Source organism: Lutjanus erythropterus, chromosome 12 (assembly GCF_056507025.1).
Source record: "Lutjanus erythropterus isolate fLutEry1 chromosome 12, fLutEry1.hap2, whole genome shotgun sequence".
NCBI lineage: Eukaryota > Metazoa > Chordata > Actinopteri > Lutjaniformes > Lutjanidae > Lutjanus > Lutjanus erythropterus.
In genome coordinates, this window is record NC_139328.1 from 713922 (window position 1) to 731415 (window position 17494).

General features: G+C 41.7%; 1 protein-coding gene across 3 annotated transcripts; it reads right to left on the bottom strand.

The window, feature by feature from the left end:
* Positions 1-3404: 3404 nt before the first annotated feature.
* On the bottom strand, positions 3405-14339 carry ubtfl (upstream binding transcription factor, like). Of its 3 annotated transcripts, none has more exons than XM_084732160.1 (20): positions 13669-14339; positions 11911-12008; positions 11133-11308; positions 10026-10109; positions 9789-9944; positions 9517-9581; positions 9115-9235; positions 8654-8764; positions 8374-8501; positions 8041-8182; positions 7892-7933; positions 7409-7522; positions 7134-7292; positions 6799-6909; positions 6267-6370; positions 5361-5550; positions 5171-5218; positions 4146-4283; positions 3852-3956; positions 3405-3699 (listed from the first exon to the last, which is right to left on the bottom strand). In XM_084732160.1, the coding sequence occupies exons 2-20, from the start codon at positions 11966-11968 to the stop codon at positions 3619-3621; spliced, it is 2133 nt and encodes a 710-aa protein (XP_084588286.1). In that variant the 5' UTR covers positions 11969-12008; positions 13669-14339; the 3' UTR covers positions 3405-3618. The 3 variants fall into 3 exon arrangements, with proteins under 3 accessions (XP_084588286.1, XP_084588285.1, XP_084588283.1); XM_084732159.1 differs by having other exon boundaries at positions 3852-3959; positions 11911-12003; positions 13669-14330; XM_084732157.1 differs by having other exon boundaries at positions 3852-3959; positions 13669-14330.
* Positions 14340-17494: the final 3155 nt, after the last annotated feature.

The following is a 17494-nucleotide window of genomic DNA, read 5'->3' on the forward strand; positions in this document are numbered from 1 at the left end:
TTTACGTAATTTTGTTATATTGTTTTCATCTTGCTTAATCTTTTTACATCATTTTTGTCTTTCATCATGTTACGTTGTTTTCGTCTCGTCCTGTCCACCAGTGAATCGTCTTTTCTATGTCTAAAACTAAAGTAACAAGTCTATTTAGAAAATGTGAGGAGGAGAAAGTTCAGATATTTGTGTTCAGATGTCAAAAAAAAGTACAGATACCTGAAAACGTCTGGTTTCACTATCAGGTCTTTTCGTATTTATAAATGGTGGCTAACTAGCTAGCTAATCTATATCAATCTTTGGCTGGTTAGCTTGTGTTATGCTAACATTAGCTAAGGAAGAAAGGAGAAAGGTGGTCAGGTCAAGATAGTCCTAGAATGGTGAGGTCAGTAAAGTAGGATGGACCCTAACTTCACCATCCTGGGAAAACTTTTTCCCCCTCCTGAGCTAATGTTAGCTTGTGCTTTTCTAATGTTAGCTAACCCCAGATGTGACTATAAATCAGGGTTCATACACATTTTAACCAACAAATTTCCATGACTTTTCCATGACTTTCCCATGACTTGGTAGCAAGTTTCCATGACAATACATGACCTCTAAAACATCAATGTATGCATGAAATATAGCAATAAAACTATGCAAAAAAATTATCACAGTGGAAATGTCAAAAAAATAGATCTAATGACAATTATAGTTTTATACAAAAAAAATATTTGTTTAAACTAACACTGATATACCAGTTTACATAAGGTAAGGTATATGTTATTGTGTTCTGGAATAATTTCACGAGGCATACATGTTTCAGAGGTAACAGGGTCTGAAAAATGAATAAGCAAATGAAGGTACCCAATAATACTTTACCCACACTCTCACATGCATGTCCACCTGTTTAGACTGCAAGCAGTGATTCAGGCTTTCGTCAAATAACATGACATATCTTTGCTTTGACACTCGACGTAAAGTGAGTCCTTTAAAGTAGGGCACCAGTCCAAATGGACACAGATATGCGCATTTGCGTTCGCCACAAGCAAATTTCGTTGCTATTTGGCGATCTGGAAACAGCCTGGAAAAGCTGGCTTATGTCTTCACATGACTTGTATGAAAAGTGAGCATTAGCTACCTTAAGCGCCCATAAAACTTCTGAAGTTAGCACTTCATTTCTGGTGACAACTAGTGCGGTCAGGCGATTAAAAAATTTATCTAATTAATTACAGGATTTGTAATTAATTCATCTAATTAATCGCATTTTAATCTCATATCTGCTGAAGGTCCCCAAATAAAGAATTTGAATTCTAGGACATTACAAAATTGTAGTGCATGACTAATCAATTGAATACACAAGGTACAAATCACTGCGTTCTTGTTAATAGTCCCGTCTTTGTCTTTTTTATAAATAAACTTGCCTCGCTCTTAGGGCTGCAACGGATCAAAAACCTCACGGTTCAGATCGTATCACGGGTTTGAGTCACGGATCGGATAATTTTTCAGATCAGCATAAAAGAAAAAAGTGGTGGGATTAGAGTTAAATTATTTTAAAAATGCACTTGTCTTTGATCTTTGTCTGTCTGTAATTATCACCATAGTGATGTGATGTAATAATAATGATAATAGTAATGATAATGGTAATATATTAAAAACTTCGAACTTATACAGTGCTGTACTATGTATATACTGTACATATATTAGATCATTATACACTGTACAGTATAATACACAACTACACTCTGTAGTCTGGCTCAATGTCCCGCCTACAGCAGCACATCTGATTGGTTAGAAGTGATGATCAATCAGCAGACACACTGTGTGACAGACGGGGTGAGACAGAGCTGCAGCGGTGAGCAGAGAGGAGCTGTGGACAAGTTAAGACAGCTGATCACCAAAGTTTCAATCAACATCACAGTTTGATGATCTGTTTCTATGGTGATAGCAGAGTTACATCAGTGAAAAAAGTTATGGTCTGGATTTCACTCGAGGCGACGTGACGACTTTTAACTGAGAGCTGAGCTGCACACAGCAGCGTCTGTCCTTCTGTTCACTGCAGCTCTGCATGGAGACTTCAGCTTTTAGAACTTATACAAAACTAACAGTGACAGAAAAACTATGATGCTCACATGTGGTCAGAACCGTAGAGGACGATCCGTACGAGACACGGATCAACTGTGATCCGTTGCAGCCCTACTCGCTCTCCTGTGTCGCGTCTGTTATCACCCTGCTTTTGACTAGTGGCGCAGGTAGGAAGTGACGTGCCACTGCAGCCTACGGGTCATTCAATTGGCCAAATTTAAAATGCTTGCGCACTGACTTGCCACTCATGATTAATTGCGTTAATTTTTATAGCGCGTTAATTTGCAGCGTAATAAATTAATCTAATTAACGCGTTAAACTGACAGCCCTAGTGACAACATTTGAGAGAGTCCCTTGTTTCAATGAGGAGGTGGCGGTACTGCTGCTGCAAACAGCCGGTGTCCCAGTGGCCCTCTGGGGTTTGTCTGTGGTCGGAAAAAGCTCGTGATGGCGCTCGCTTCGCGGACAGTCACGGCAGCGTGGTGCTTTGCTCCTTTAGCATGGCTGATCAATGATGCCTCCCCCATATTAGAGATATCAAACATCTTATTGCATACGACACATTTAGCCTTGCCTTTGTCCTCCGTCTTCTCCAGCCATGATTTATACTTCTGAGTGCAGCCAAACGTTGTTGAATGAGCACCTTCCTGGCATCTTTGTGAGCTAAACTGTTGAAGCATGTTGTCACTGGATCCGATCTGCAGTTTGCTAATTTACGCCGCGCACGTCACGCGTGACCTGACGAAAACAGAGGCTGGTCAGATCAATGCGCGAGACTTTTCGATAGGAAATATTTATTGATCAATTTTAAAAATCAGCCTTACAGACTGTTATTACTAAATGTGATCTAAAAAATCCATGACTTTTCCAAAACTTTTGGGGCGAACTTATGTTTCCAAAACCTTTCCAGGCCTGGAAAATGACATTTTCAAATCCCATGACTTTTCCAGGTTTTTTCAAAACGTACGAACCCTGATAAATGTAAACAGGAAAGGACAAAGTTGACTGAGGTTCCACATAAAGGGCTGGTTGTTAAGTCATTTCAAAGTTGTGATGATGTCATTCTGATGTAACTTGTGGCTGTGATGTCACAACATTTTTGGTCACATGATGAAATCACAACAGACAACAGAAGTGAGAAAAAGTGCATTTATTATTTGTTAATCATTTTCTCAGGCAGGCGGCTGATTGGAGGCTGAACTCTGGCTTCTCCCTCAACTGTAACTAACAACAAACAATAGGCTCCGCCCCTCCCCCTGCCTGTCAAACTCTGTACAAACCCCGCCCCCCGCCATTGCTCCAAAAAACAGAACAAACGTCTCCGCCCGTCTAAAACGTCCGTCAGGTAAAAACCAACAAACACTCGATAAAAAACAGAAACAAACACACGGGTAACAAAACACTCCGTCAGGCTCCGCCCCCCAGCACATGGGGAGGAGGGAGGGGGCAGTGTGACCGCCACTATGACGTCACCACTCCTCATTGGTCTGCTGAGATGATTCAGCATGTGAGGAGGCGTGGCCTGCACAGCCTGTCCTCTCCAATGAGGTGGAGGGGGCGGTTCTAGTCAGAGTCCGAATCACTGGATTCCTCAGAGGAGGTCTGATCTTCATCGTCCTCGTCATCCTCGTCATCCTCGTCGTTCTGAAGAAATGACAGAACAGGAAGAGAACATTGCTCGGTGGTTACCACAACTTTTAACTTTGACTCCCTTTTAATTCTTACGTTCATGTCAGTGTGACAAAGTATAATTAAAAGTTAATCAAATCAAACTTCCTGCAGAAATAAAGTTTCACCTCATCATCGTCATCATCGCTGTCTGTGGATCCTGACGTCTCATCGTCTTCATCAGAGTCAGACGAGTCGCTCTTCTCCTCTTCCTCATCTGAGTCGGACATGTCCTGCTGGAGGACGGACAGACAGATGCTGCCTTACAACACAGAGCCTGACAGACCGCACTGAGGGTTTCTAACGTCCATCACATCAGACTCAACAAATAACAATTAAAAAAATACAAAAAACAAAAAAAAAAAGCTGTGTGTACATTGTGTGTGTGTGTGTGTGTGTGTGTGTGTGTGTGTGTGTGTTACCTTGGCTCGATACGCCATGGCCCTCTTGGCCACCCCGACAGTTTGCGCTGTGGCTCGTGAACCTGCCGCCTTCCCCTTCGCCGTCACACGGACTTTCGCCCCGGGACTGCTGCGAACTTTAGTGGTGCTGCGACGCTTCTGATGGAGGATGAACACAAACACACACACGTTGACACACTAACGAGCAACCTGCAGCCTCTTAACTTCATGACTCTATTAAATACTTACTTCTGATTGGTTTGGATCGGTCAAATGACAACACCCTGACACAAATCATATAACGAAATAACAAACTTAAAAGTTTTGATTTTTTTATACTCAACAGTCATCTGATAAGCAGGTTAACATACATGAGCGCCTCATTACTGAGAAATAAGCCTCAATCCTGCTACTATATTAACTTAATCTGCTAATTTCCTGTTAGCTAAATCCTACTAGTGTTTCATTAGTTTAATACTGATAATATCATGTTAACTTAATCCTGCTACTGTTGTATTGTCTTAACCAGCTATTATCACCTTATCTTAAGCCTACTAATGTCACATTATCTTAACTGGTTAAACTTAACGGGACATGTTGTAATAATGCTGCATTAGCTTAACCCTGCTATTGTTACGTTTGCTTAAGGACAGCAAAATCAAGTTCCTGTTTCTTTTTCATTCAAACGTTCAGATATTTTGCTGAGTCATGCTGCACTCAGGGTATTTCCATCATTTATATTACTGAACAATACCTTAGCCATGCTAATGCTATCCCTTTTTTAGCTGAACACTGAATGTCTGCTAGTGTTAAACTAGCTTTGTGTTTTTTCCCATACAATATTCAATCACAGGTAGCTTAGCCTTGCTAATGCTATGTTAGCTTAGTGCCTGTTAGTTTGTGGTGAACTAGGTGTAGTTTAGCCATGAGAAAAGTCATGAATAAATCATAATGCAGCGTTACAAACTGATGCATCAGAACAATTTGTTTGAGAACATTTGAAATAAAATAAAAGCGTGAGAAAGAGAAAAGTAGAGTTGACTCACGGAGGAGGAGAATTCTTTGTAGACGGCTCGGTCCTGAGGAGACAATGACTGAAGACAAGGAACAAACAGTTTTTATCATGTTCATTTCCACTTTATATTTGAAATATATGTCATCATATATATCATGTCATCTTTCTTCCCTGGAGGTTGTGTTGTGTGTGGTTGCTGTGGTGATGGTGTGGACGTTCACCTTGACCCAGGCCTCGAGCTCAGCCTTGTACTCCACCTGCTGCTCCTCCACCAGCTTCTTGTACTTGTCTTTTTGACTCTGGCTCAGTTTGTGCCACCGCTTGCCAATCTCCACCATCCGCTCCTTCAGGCTGAAGTGATTCAGCTCCCCATTGGTCAGCAGCTCCTGAGAGAACATCTGATAGCCACTCCTATTGGATGTAGGAGTTTAAACATGGCGGTTAGAGAGACCTGAGCTGAGCAGCTTCAGTTCATACACCGAGAGGAACATCATGACATCACTTCCTTTATCATTAAACATTTTTACAGTTTTTATTAAAATAATTATTATTGGAATCCACTGGCTCCGCCCCCTCACATGTTCATATTTAATGTTTTTAAAAGTCTTTGTTGTTTCTTTAGTGTTTTAAAGCAATTTATTTGTTCCTATCAGATAAACTTTATAAGCAATTCATTAATATAATACAAAGCTTTTCAAAATAAAATACTGCTTTTTGAAAGAAAATGCAATGCTTTTCAAAATAAAGTATTTTTCAAAATGATAATATGCCTTTCAAACTGTAATGGGGGGGGGGGCAGCTCTAAGATGGATATATATTAAATCTGTAGTGTTGAAGGAATCTGATTGGCTCCTCCCCACCTGACTGACACTGACCAATCATTGCAAACAGCTATTTTGAAATCCGTTCAGATACTTTTGAATTGTATGAGCGTAGTCAAAGTCAAAGCGTGATCTCTTTGGCAGAAATGTCGTCATTTTGAGCCGATATGATGTTTGATTTTAAAGTCTTTACCTTCCAGTATTGACACACCAATAATATCATTCATCCCAACTTGAAATCAAAATTGTCAAATGAAAGTCGATATAACAAAAGTCAAACAGACAAACAGACAGATGCTGACTCACACTGGAGGTTTCTTTGGTTCTCCATCAAACTTGGGTTTCCTGTGACTCTGAGCTGCTGCTGCTGCTGGAGGAGGAGGAGGAGCTCTCATCTCCAACAGCTCCCTCTGCAGGACAACAACAGTCAATACAGCTCCGATCAATCAATCAATCAATCAATCAGTCAAACAATTTGACCTACGAACATACAGTGAGGACAGTCACACTCACAGAGAAGGTTTGAATTTGATTCTGTCTTTAAAAGAAAACTAAACTGAATGAAGCAGGATAAAATCAGGGTCACATGACGCTTCAGGGTCACAACACAAAATACAGAATAAATTAAAAAAATATATACAGAAAGAAATTAATTCAGGTTTTTGTGGCTGCAGCCTCATCAGAGGAAAAGTAAATGAACTGATTTAGCTGCTTAAATAAACATAAAATAAAATAAAATAAAATAAAATAAAATAAAGAAAGATAAAAAGGAGGAGGTGGGCGGAGTCAGTGGGGGCCTGGAGGGGCGTGGCTCACTGACCACAGGTTGGTACTGAACCTCATAACGTTTCTGGTCCTCCGCCGCCTTCTTGATCCACGGGATCTTCTCCTTCTTCTCCATCGACTTCCAAGCCGCCTCCATCCCTGCCTGCGCCTTCCTGCGGTCACTCTGTGGACAAGTCACATGACCGGCGAAGGGGAGGGGTTAACAGGCGAAAAACAACACTGACATCACATCCTGCTGCATCAGATGTTTGACTGTTCCATCATGAAAAACCTTAAACTAATTTAGAAATTTGAGATTTTCCTCAACAGATAATTAAATATGTGAATAATTAACATGTAATAATATAAAATATGAATGATGAAATAATGATCATTAATGAGTCTCACTCTGTATTTAGCCAGGTAGTCTCCGATCACGCTGTGCTGCCACATCTCCTCGGCTGTTTTAGGCGTCTCTGGAAGCTTCGCCGTCTTCTTCCCGTCCCGTCTCTCTTTCGGCAGTCCAGCAGGTGCCCATGGCTCAGGCTCCGCCTCCTGACAGCGCTCCTAAGATTAAATTTTTTTTACAAAAATCCTCCTCACACGTTGGTTTGTGAAGATTTCATTTGAAAAAATGTGACAATAATCAGAGTAAAGAAGAAAAAGAAGATGAGTTTTCAGACCTTGACAGAAGGAGACTTGGCTCTGTGTGGGCTGGAGGCCACGCCCCCTACCAGTTTAGCCCCGCCCAGTTTTTCTTCAGTCATGACACGGTCTCGCTCCTCCTCCGGGAGACTCTGGGAGACAGAACAGAGCAGAAAAGAAGAGAATGACATGAATAAAAACCTGTCAACATGTGACCGACACACCTGTGATCTGATGGACTGTGTCACAGCGCCACCTGTCAGACACATGGACGCATTCAGTTTAGTTTAAGTTCTATTTTTCAGCAAAGATCAAATGTTTAAAAACAGAAAAACCTGGACATGTAACGGCACGTTTGCTTCCTCAAATCTAAGGTGGAGGTGCAGCTGCTCTGTGACGTCACAAAAAGTGGAACAGGAGAAAAAATCTGGGGGCCAATGGCCTCTTGGCCCCCGTGTTTCCACTGTAGTGGACTAAAGGTTTGATGTGCAGAGTCAGGTGATGATTGGACGCCAACGTACCTCCAGAAATCTCTGTAGGTCGATGTCGTACTGCTTCTTCCTCTGATCAAACAAAAAATATGAGACAGAAACAGGAAGTGAGAGCAGAGCAGCTGATTCCTGCCGTCATGTTGATGTTAGCGTGTAGATGTTAGCGTGAGGATACCAACCTGCTCACAGCGTTTCTGAAACATGTCCTTCTCTTTCTGCGTCATCATTTTCCACTGTTTACTGCAGAGAACCATCCGCTCTGTGCTGGGGACGTCCTTCATGTTCACCATCAGCTCCGCACAGTACAGAGAGTAGCCATTACTGCCACAAACACACACAAACACACACAGGTTAGCCCTTTCTGCTAACCACAAACACTCCACTCTCCAAAACTGTTGTGGATGTTAGTGTTGTTTGTGAGCATTTTGTGTTTCTTTGCCCTCTGTCTGCGCGTTAGTGTTTCACTCGTTAGCGTTGTGATTAGCGTTAGCAGAGTGTTGATTCTGACTCACGGTGGTGGTTTTGTTGGCCGTCCATCAAACTTGTCCTTCAGTTGTCTCTCTGCTTTGGTGAGGACGGAGCGAACGTGATCATCAGAGTTCACATCTGGATGAGCTTCATGATACGCTCTCATACTGCCCTACACACACACACACACACACACACACACAGAGAAGATGAGACAAAAAACACAAACCTAAATATGAAAATATGACAAAGATCCACAATAAAACCATCAGCTGACGTCGACATATGACACAGCGTTATGGCAACGTTTGGATTGTGAGTTACCTCGTAGTCTTTCTGCAGCTCCAGGGCTTTGCTGATCCACTTCAGTCTCCTCTTGTCAGACAGTTGAGACCACTGTCTCCTCAGAGCCTCCTTCAGCTCCTTCTGACTCACCTGAAGACAACAACAAACAATATATAAACACATATACAGCTGTGTGTGTGTGTGTGTGTGTGTGTGTGTGTGTGTGTGTGCTGTGTGTGTGTGTGTGTGTGTGTGTGTGTGCTGTGTGTGTGTGTGTGTGTGTGTGTGTGCGTGGTGTGTGGTGTGTGCGTGGTGTGTGGTGTGGTGTGTGCGTGGTGTGTGTGTGGGTGTGGGTGTGGGCGTGTGTGTGTGTGTGTGTGTGTGTGTGTGTGTGTGGTGTGGTGTGGTGTGTGCGTGGTGTGTGTGTGTGTGTGTGTGCTGTGTGTGTGCTGTGTGTGGTGTGTGCGTGGTGTGTGTGGTGTGTGTGTGTGTGTGTGTACCTCTGGGTGGAGCTTCATGTAGGCCTTCTTCTCGTGGTTGTACCACAGCTGTTGAGGAGTTTTGGGTTTCTCTGGCAGGTCTGACTTCTTCCTCTCTTCTATCAGCTCTGGATGATCCTCCCTGCAGGTCAGCTGACATTAGCACACTCAACACTAACAACACATGCTACATGCTAACGCCACATGCCAAACTCTAAACCACATAATAAATGCTAACATCACACAATAACCACTAACACTGCATGCTAAACAGTAAGACTAAATGTTAAATGCTAATACTACATGCCTAACATTACATTCTAAACACTAACACTACATGCTATGGTGACATGCTAAACATTATCACTACATGCTAACAGTTAGCTAACAGTTGCACAGTGAGCTGTGTGTTGCTGAACTCACTTGAATCGAGCCATGTTCTTCTCAAACTCCTCCTTCTCTCGTTGGAACTCTGTGATGTATTTTTGCTGCAGAAAAAAAAGTATTTATTGTTTTTATTTGAACAGACTGAGCAGCTTTAAGCTGATCATCATCAGGACCACCTGCATTTAAGACTGACTGACTTTTTCTATTCAGAATCAAACGTTAACTGTTCATCAGTGGTTTATAAACTCTGCTGATCTGGTCGATCAGCTGACGTGTTTCCAGCCAATCAGCTGCAAGAGTGACCTGACCTTCTTCTTGTCGGGCAACTCTTTGTACTTCTTGGACAGGATCTTGGTCAGGTCCAGGTTGCTCATCTCTGGGTGGATTTTGGCGTATTTGGCTCGTTTTTCCATGAAGAAGCGGAAATATGGAGTCAGAGGTTTCTTCGGGAAGTCTGGGTGAGTCTGAATGCGAGAGGGGCGGAGTCAGGGTCAAAGGTCGCAGGTATGTGGAGACAGTTTGTATTCATGTCTGGTCTGACTCACCTTCAGTTTCTTGCCTTTGTACGGATTCTTGACGAACTCCATGGCGTCGATGATGAGCTCTGTCATCGTTCTGTACTTACGAACCTGAAATACACAAACGTGATGAATTCCTGTGATCAATAAACATCTAAATGTGATTAATAATCAGTAACAACAGAAGCTGTGTTTGTCATTTCTATCTTTTGACAGCAAGGCATCATTAACGTCTGCACTTGTTTTTGGGGTTCCTCAGGGATCTGTTCTCGGCCCTTTGTTGTTTTTTCTGTCTGGTTTAAAAAGTTTTTTTCTGCTGATGTTGACACAAATCTTATAGTTTCAGTACACTAATATAAAATATTATTTAAGATATTGATGCAAAACTTTTACTGATTTAAGTTGAAAAAACTAATTCTCAATATTAAGGAACAATTTAAAGGAGTTTTAATATTTTACAACAACAAAAACATATCCTGAATTAGCTAAATTGTAAAGTAAATTACTGAAAATTATAGATTTAAATACTCCTTAATAAAATAATAATAAAGAAATTACTGTCATTAACAGTTTATTAATTAACTCCCAACTCCCCTGGAAACACACAAACATCTTAATGTAAATTAGTGTGTTTGTATCCACAGATCCTTCATTTGTCCTTAAATTTGAAACAACAAAACCCCTTAAAAACACCTTAATGAACAAATGAATCAGAGTTTAAGGGCTCTATAACTTTACCCTGCATTGCCAGCTGAATGTGAAATGATGATGCAGTTTAGGAGGAAAATGTCCATGTTTTTAAAGTCTAATCAATATTTTTTAACCCAAAAAACACATTTAAAGAGATCCTGCATTTGTCTTTTAATTTCTGTTGAAAAGCCTTTAATGAACAAATGAAGTAGAGTTGAGGGGTTTTATGACTTTCCCCTTAATCTCAACCTGAATGAGGAATATTCCTTAAATTTAAGACCACATCTGGACAAATGAATGGAAACGTTCATGGACAGACTAAATGAAGGAGGTTCCTGGATTTAAAATGTTGAATCCCTTCACTGAATTTTCCTCTTAACTTAAGGCCCTTTCCAATTAAAGGACGTCTCTCGTGTTGTTTGGTGTTGGCGTCCTCGCTCGTACCTCTGAGGAGACTTTCTGCCACTTCTGGCGACACATGTCTCCAGTGAAGCTCCCAAAACAGACTTTGTCCCAGTCGAAGTGAGACTCTGTGGTTTTATATTTCATGGCGTCTCCGTCCGGCAGCAGACTGCGAATCCTCTCCAACAGAGTGAGACAGTCCTCCTTACTCCACTCATCTGCACACACACAGACACACACACCTGTCAGGTCCTACAGGTGCAAACTGTGGGCTTCTTTAAAGGAACAGTCCAACAGTTTGCGGTCAGTCTTTCTACACAGACTGGTTCATCTTCTCACAGCTCCAACTGAGACTAAAACGTCTAGTAAGACAGACAAAAGACAGCTGAGTCTGTTGCTAGGTAAGACTTTAAGAAAGAATGTGTTGACTTCTGTAGAATATTTGGCCTCAGAATTCAAATTAAAAGTTTTGACAAACAGATATTAGAGTAACTGATATTTATCAGCTCATATAAGCCGAAAAAAATATCTAACCACGATTATTTTGACTGATGATGTGATTAGTGATATTAGAGGTAATGATGATTTTTACATCATTATTCTTTTCAGGGTCTGTCCACTGTGTCTTCTGCATCATCTCCTGCAGGACTCTGATTGGTTGCAGCAGTGTAACACTGTTTGTCCTAAATGACCCCATCCAAGTGAGATCAGGACTACTGTTCAGACCCCCAACCACAGTTTTCACCACATTTCTGTCATGATAACCCATCAGGAGCACAGCCTGGGATGTTCAGGTGTTGATGATGTCATGGCAGGTTACCTGGCTCACTCTTGATCCTGGTGCTCTGAGCTCTGGAAACGCTGCTGCTGCCGTTCATCCTGCAACCAATGACGGAGGAGACTCCGCCCCCTCCTGCTCTGCACACACACACACACATCATCATCATCATCATCATCACAGTGTCTGACTCCTTACTGAGCTTTGTGTCTATCACATGGCCTTCATCAGGATGCTCAGTTGCCATGGAGATGATCTGTTGACACTGAGCTGTAACATTCATCCGTTCATTTTGAGGATGCAGCAAAGTAACTAAGTACATTTATTCAAGTACTGTACTGAAGTACAAATTTGAGGTACTTATATTTTACTTAAGTATTTCTGTCACAGGCAAATATTGTACTGTTTTTTTACTCCACTACATGTATCTGACAGCTTTAGTTACTTTACAGACCATAAAAACAAAATATAACCAATAAATAACGTGATCACACAGATTAAACTGCTCACTGCAGTTTGTGAAGTCACTGGAATATTAAAATGAGCTCCATCTTCACCAGCTGCAACAGTAAAATGAAGTAAAGTTACATTTACTAAAATAAAAGTTGTCCTGCATCGCCTGGTCTGATCTGCGACCTCCTCCTGCCCGCCCTAAGCGCTCTGATCCCCCGCCTGTCCTGACCGGCCCGGTCGAGGGAACCTTCCCCCCCGGGCTGACAAGGTCAAACTGCGGGACGAAGATTATAGTTTTATTTCTGTCCTTGTAATGAAGCACACAGGATGGTTTATCTCCAGAATGTAAATGTGAGCTCGGTTAACAGTTAAACAGTGTGAAGAGCGGATTTAACACAGTTACAGGTCAGTCAGAGAGCAGAGGGGAGTCCCAACAAAACATTTCACACCAAACTGCATTTAAAAAATGTGTGACTTTAATTCAGAGGTGCTTCAGAGGTAAACGCACAGCTAATCTAAAACGACTTCTCCACTCTTCGTGAACAACTCTTTAATTCGGCTTATGTTCAACACATCATGCAGCTGTTATTTTAGTTTTAAAATACTTTTAAAACCTGCCTCTGTTTCTAAATATGCCTCTCCCAAAATAAAGCACTGAGGGCGGTAGAGAGCAGGTCGGACTGACTCAATAAAAGTCCAGAGTTTGTTCAAACTAACTGTTGTTTGGTGACAGTTTATGAGCCGAAATCTTCGGGATATTCGGCCGGTTGGAGAGAATATTGAATTATGTTATTTATGACGAAAGTCTGCCGCCGTGTTGGTAGTTTTATCATTTCTAAACGGAGTTTTGAACTGCAGCAGCAATGTTGTCGGGGTCGCAGCGGGCCGTCAGGCTCCAGCTGCCCCGGTAATGGCGTCCATTCTCCGGCAGGAGTCACCACGTAGCTTCCGCTGGCACGCTAACGTTAACGGTCACCTTCCCCGATTAAACGACTGAATTAAGAGTTAAAAATATGAAATAAAACCACAAAATAAATCATTAAAACATGAACTAACGGCGCAGGCACGTGCAACAGAACATCGCTTCATTTTGAAGAAAAAAACGATTCAATCGTCAAATCCGTCGACATTTGTGTGTTTAACAGCAAATATAAAGAGATATTAATGGCAGAATATCGTCCCGCTGTGAGTCATTTCACTGATAAACGCCTCAATCTGAGCGGGCTGGATGACTCGCTGCTGCCCCACAAACCTTCACTGCGAAGCCGCCATGAATGTTCTGGTGACTCGGGGACAAACGAGCAGAAAAGCCCAAAAATCTGCCGAAAATCACCGCTAACTACTCACCTTTAGGTTGAGACAGACAGCCGGGTTAATTCTGCACACCGCCGTGGTCGTTTGGATTATTTCGGGAGTTTCAAAGTGTGTTTTTTTCCGCCGTAAACCCCGGGGAGTCAGGTCGAAACGTATCCGACAAAAGGAGCGTCTAGTTCGGTATGAAACTCCGCCCAGCGCCGCAGGGGGAGGAACTCCGGGGGAAAACATGAGGACAAAGGCGGAGGATGAAACCAGAGACAGCGGCTAAAACAGCAGCCAAACCCGCCGAAAACTCCTGCACATGAAAATGAAATCCTTTTTATTTTGTGTATTTGACTCAGTCATCCAGTCAGTAAAATTAAAATGCGACAGCGTCCTTTTCTCAGACTCTACCCCCATTACTTTAACCTGGTCCGGGTCCAGATGCTGAACCGGCGGGGAGACAGAGGACCGGGGACCTGCTGCGGCTACTCGACTGCTCCCGGCTCCGGGGGAGGATCGGGAGGACGAACCAAAGTGTCCAGAAAGTGAAGAGGTCTGCCGGGCGGCTTGGGTCTCCTGCCCGGCCTGTCGCTGTTCATCAGCGGCTCGGAGACGGCAGAGTAACCCGCATCCAGCAGGACAGCAGTCCGCATCCACATGGCACCCTGCCCGCTGGCAGCGAACCGTCTGCGGCGTGAGAGCTCCACGACTCACCGGTCCCCTCCCACACTGAGCCGATCACTCACCAATTACAGATCAATCACTGATCAGTCATCAGTCAGTACTCCAGCTGTTCCATACACCTGTCCTCCACAGGGGATACCTACAGGTGTGTGTGTGTGTGTGTGTGTGTGTGTGTGTGTGTGAGAGAGAGAGAGAGGGAGAGAGAGAGAGAGAGAGAGAGAGAGAGAGAGAGGGAAGGGGTCCACCTGTTTTATTTCTTTAATAAAGTTCAGTTTAATAAATGACATACAGTTAAACACATTTTCTCTACAGAATTTATTTTTGTTTCTTATGAACTTTGTCCCAAATTACTTGTCAGAATCTTCAGAGCCTGTGGTGTGTGTGTGTGTGTGTGTGTGTGTGTGTGTGTGTGTGTGTGTGTGTGTGTGTGTTTTTGGGGGTCGGTGGGTGGAGGGGGGGGTTAGTCAGTTTGGCTCCGCCACCTGCTGGTCGGGATGATCAACACATTATTGATCAGTACAAGTTCATTAACTCATTCAAATGCACTTAATTAACCCTTAACCATCATGAAACATCCAAATGTAAATGTATCCAGAGATCCTTCATTTGTCTTTTAATCTAAACACTTTAATTTGAAAAGCCTTTAATGAACAAACTAAGTACAGCTCAGTGTTTAGAGACCAATACAACAATAATAAATATATTGGTTCCAGTTTTTACTGGTTTAAGTTTAACAAACTTACCCTCAATATTAAAAAGATTTAAAAAAAAAAAAAAAAACTGAAGAGATGAAAGTCAAAAATACCCAGAATTAGCTCCATTTAAAAAAACCCACATTTATGAATGTGTAAGAAACACACATCACAAAACACTTTAATTAACCCTTAACTCCCCCTGAAAACACACAAACATCTTAATGTAAATCAGTCCCCTTAGAAACACCTTAATGTGAAAAGCCTTAATGTACAAATGAAAAAGAGTTTAAGGGCTTCAAAACTTCCCCTTAATTTACACCTGAATGGGAAATATTCAAATTTTAATTTAATTCTTATTATTGAATTACTGAATTAACGGAAACATTTATGAATTAAAAGTGCAGTGAGGATCTTTTGTCAGGAATGTAATATAATATCCATCAGTATGTTTTTATTAGTTGTTTAATCGGCTGAAAATAAGAATCATTGCATTTTCGTTACCTCAGAGTGAACCTTTATATGTACTGAGGGAGCAGCTCCTCTGACATGGAGGCCGCCATGTTTCTACAGGAGCCCAGAACGGACAAACCAAAGACTGATTCTAAATACAGAGGGGAGGGTGAGACAAGGTGTTTGTAATCTGTAAAAGCACCACTAGATGTCACCAAATCCTACAGACTGGTCCTTTAAAATAGCTCGTCTAGTTACATGTTTTTCATTGTATTTCTTCTTATTAGTTATGTCTTGTTTTGTCTCGTCTTGTTTCGTCCCTTCTGTCTTATTACATATTTTACATCATTACGTCTTTAACGTCTTGTTACGTCTTTTACATGTTGTTACATACTCAGTCCAGCTCAATCCTGACTCAGTCCTGGCAGTGAAGAACAAAATGGAATCAGAATTCAAAGACCTTTTATCATATTTAACAGATAAAAACAAAGACTTTGAGTCTACAGAGAACAGACTCTCCCCTTGAACAACAGTTTTAATAACAACTTTATTCGGTCCTTCTCTGTCACAAACTTTAAATAAATAAACATGAAACACTTCAGATTGCATATTTCACCACCCAGGATCCATCAGTAACAACAAACACATAAACAGTCTGCATCCACTGAAGGAAAAACAACAGAGACGTTATCACATAATTACATGATTCAGAACTACAAAAAACTCATCTCATTTTTTAATCTTCATGAGATTTGTTTTTCATATTTTGAGACTGTTATTCTTATGAGATAACGACCTCATATAAAAAAATAGAAATATGAAGATTATGATGAATTTGACAAGAATTGCTTTGTGACTGAGCTTCAAGCTTCTAACTGGCAGTTCATTAATTGTGGCTCTCTAGTGAAGATTAGAGGTTAGCTCTACTTTAATCAAAAATGCTATGCTAAGGAACTAACATACTTAACTTAGTATGACTACGCAGCATTTATTTTCAGTTAGCAGCAAGCGTATGTTAGCCTTGATAACATTAGCTTCGTTCTGTTTCCTGTTTGAGGTTCAAGCTCAAGGTCTAAATGATAGCTACAGTTAGCAAATGTTAGCTATAGTTAGCTAACATAAGTTAACTACATCTCTCTGGCTAAAGTTAGCCAGTGTCTCTCTTGCTACAGTTAGTCAATGTTAGCTACAGTTAGCTAATGTTAGCCAACGGTGTCTCTCTGGCTACGGTTAGCTAACATTAGCTAACTGTGTCTCTCTGGCTACGGTTAGCTAATGTTAGCTAGCAGTGTCTCTCTGGCTACGGTTAACCAATGTTAGCTAGCTGTGTCTCTCTAGCTACAGTTAGCTAATGTTTACTAACACTGTCTCTCTGGCTAGAGGTAGCTTTTAGCTAACTGTGTCTCCCTAGTTACAGGTAGCTAACGTTAGCTAAGTGTGTTTCTCTGGCTACAGTTAGCTTATGTTAGCTAATGTTAGCCAACGGTGTCTCTCTGGCTACGGTTAGCTAACATTAGCTAACTGTGTCTCTCTAGCTACGGTTAGCTAATGTTTACTAACACTGTCTCCCTGGCTACAGGTAGCTAACGTTAGCTAACTGTGTCTCCCTAGTTACAGGTAGCTAATGTTAGCTAAGTGTGTTTCTCTGGCTACAGTTAGCTTATGTTAGCTTGTAAATTATATAATATCCTTCTGCGTTTGTCTAGATCATTGACATATATAAAGATGGACAACATGACAGCTCCCCAACAGTGAGTCCATAACAGCTGGATGTCCCCCTGGTGGCTGGCTGCAGTATAGGTCATGAGTCCCACCCCCTCCATGTTAGCAGATGGGACATGGTCCAAACTAAAACATCAAATTACACATCAAATAAATGTTTCTGGCATGTTTGGTTGTTCTTATCATGGTGATGTTTGTTAAAGTGTTTATTTTTCTTCTCAGTTTGGTTTTAATTTGTGATTTTATGATATGAAAAGGGAAGTTTCACATCATGATTGACAGCTTAGCTCTGCTCAACACTAAGCCAGCGGCAGTGTGGGCGG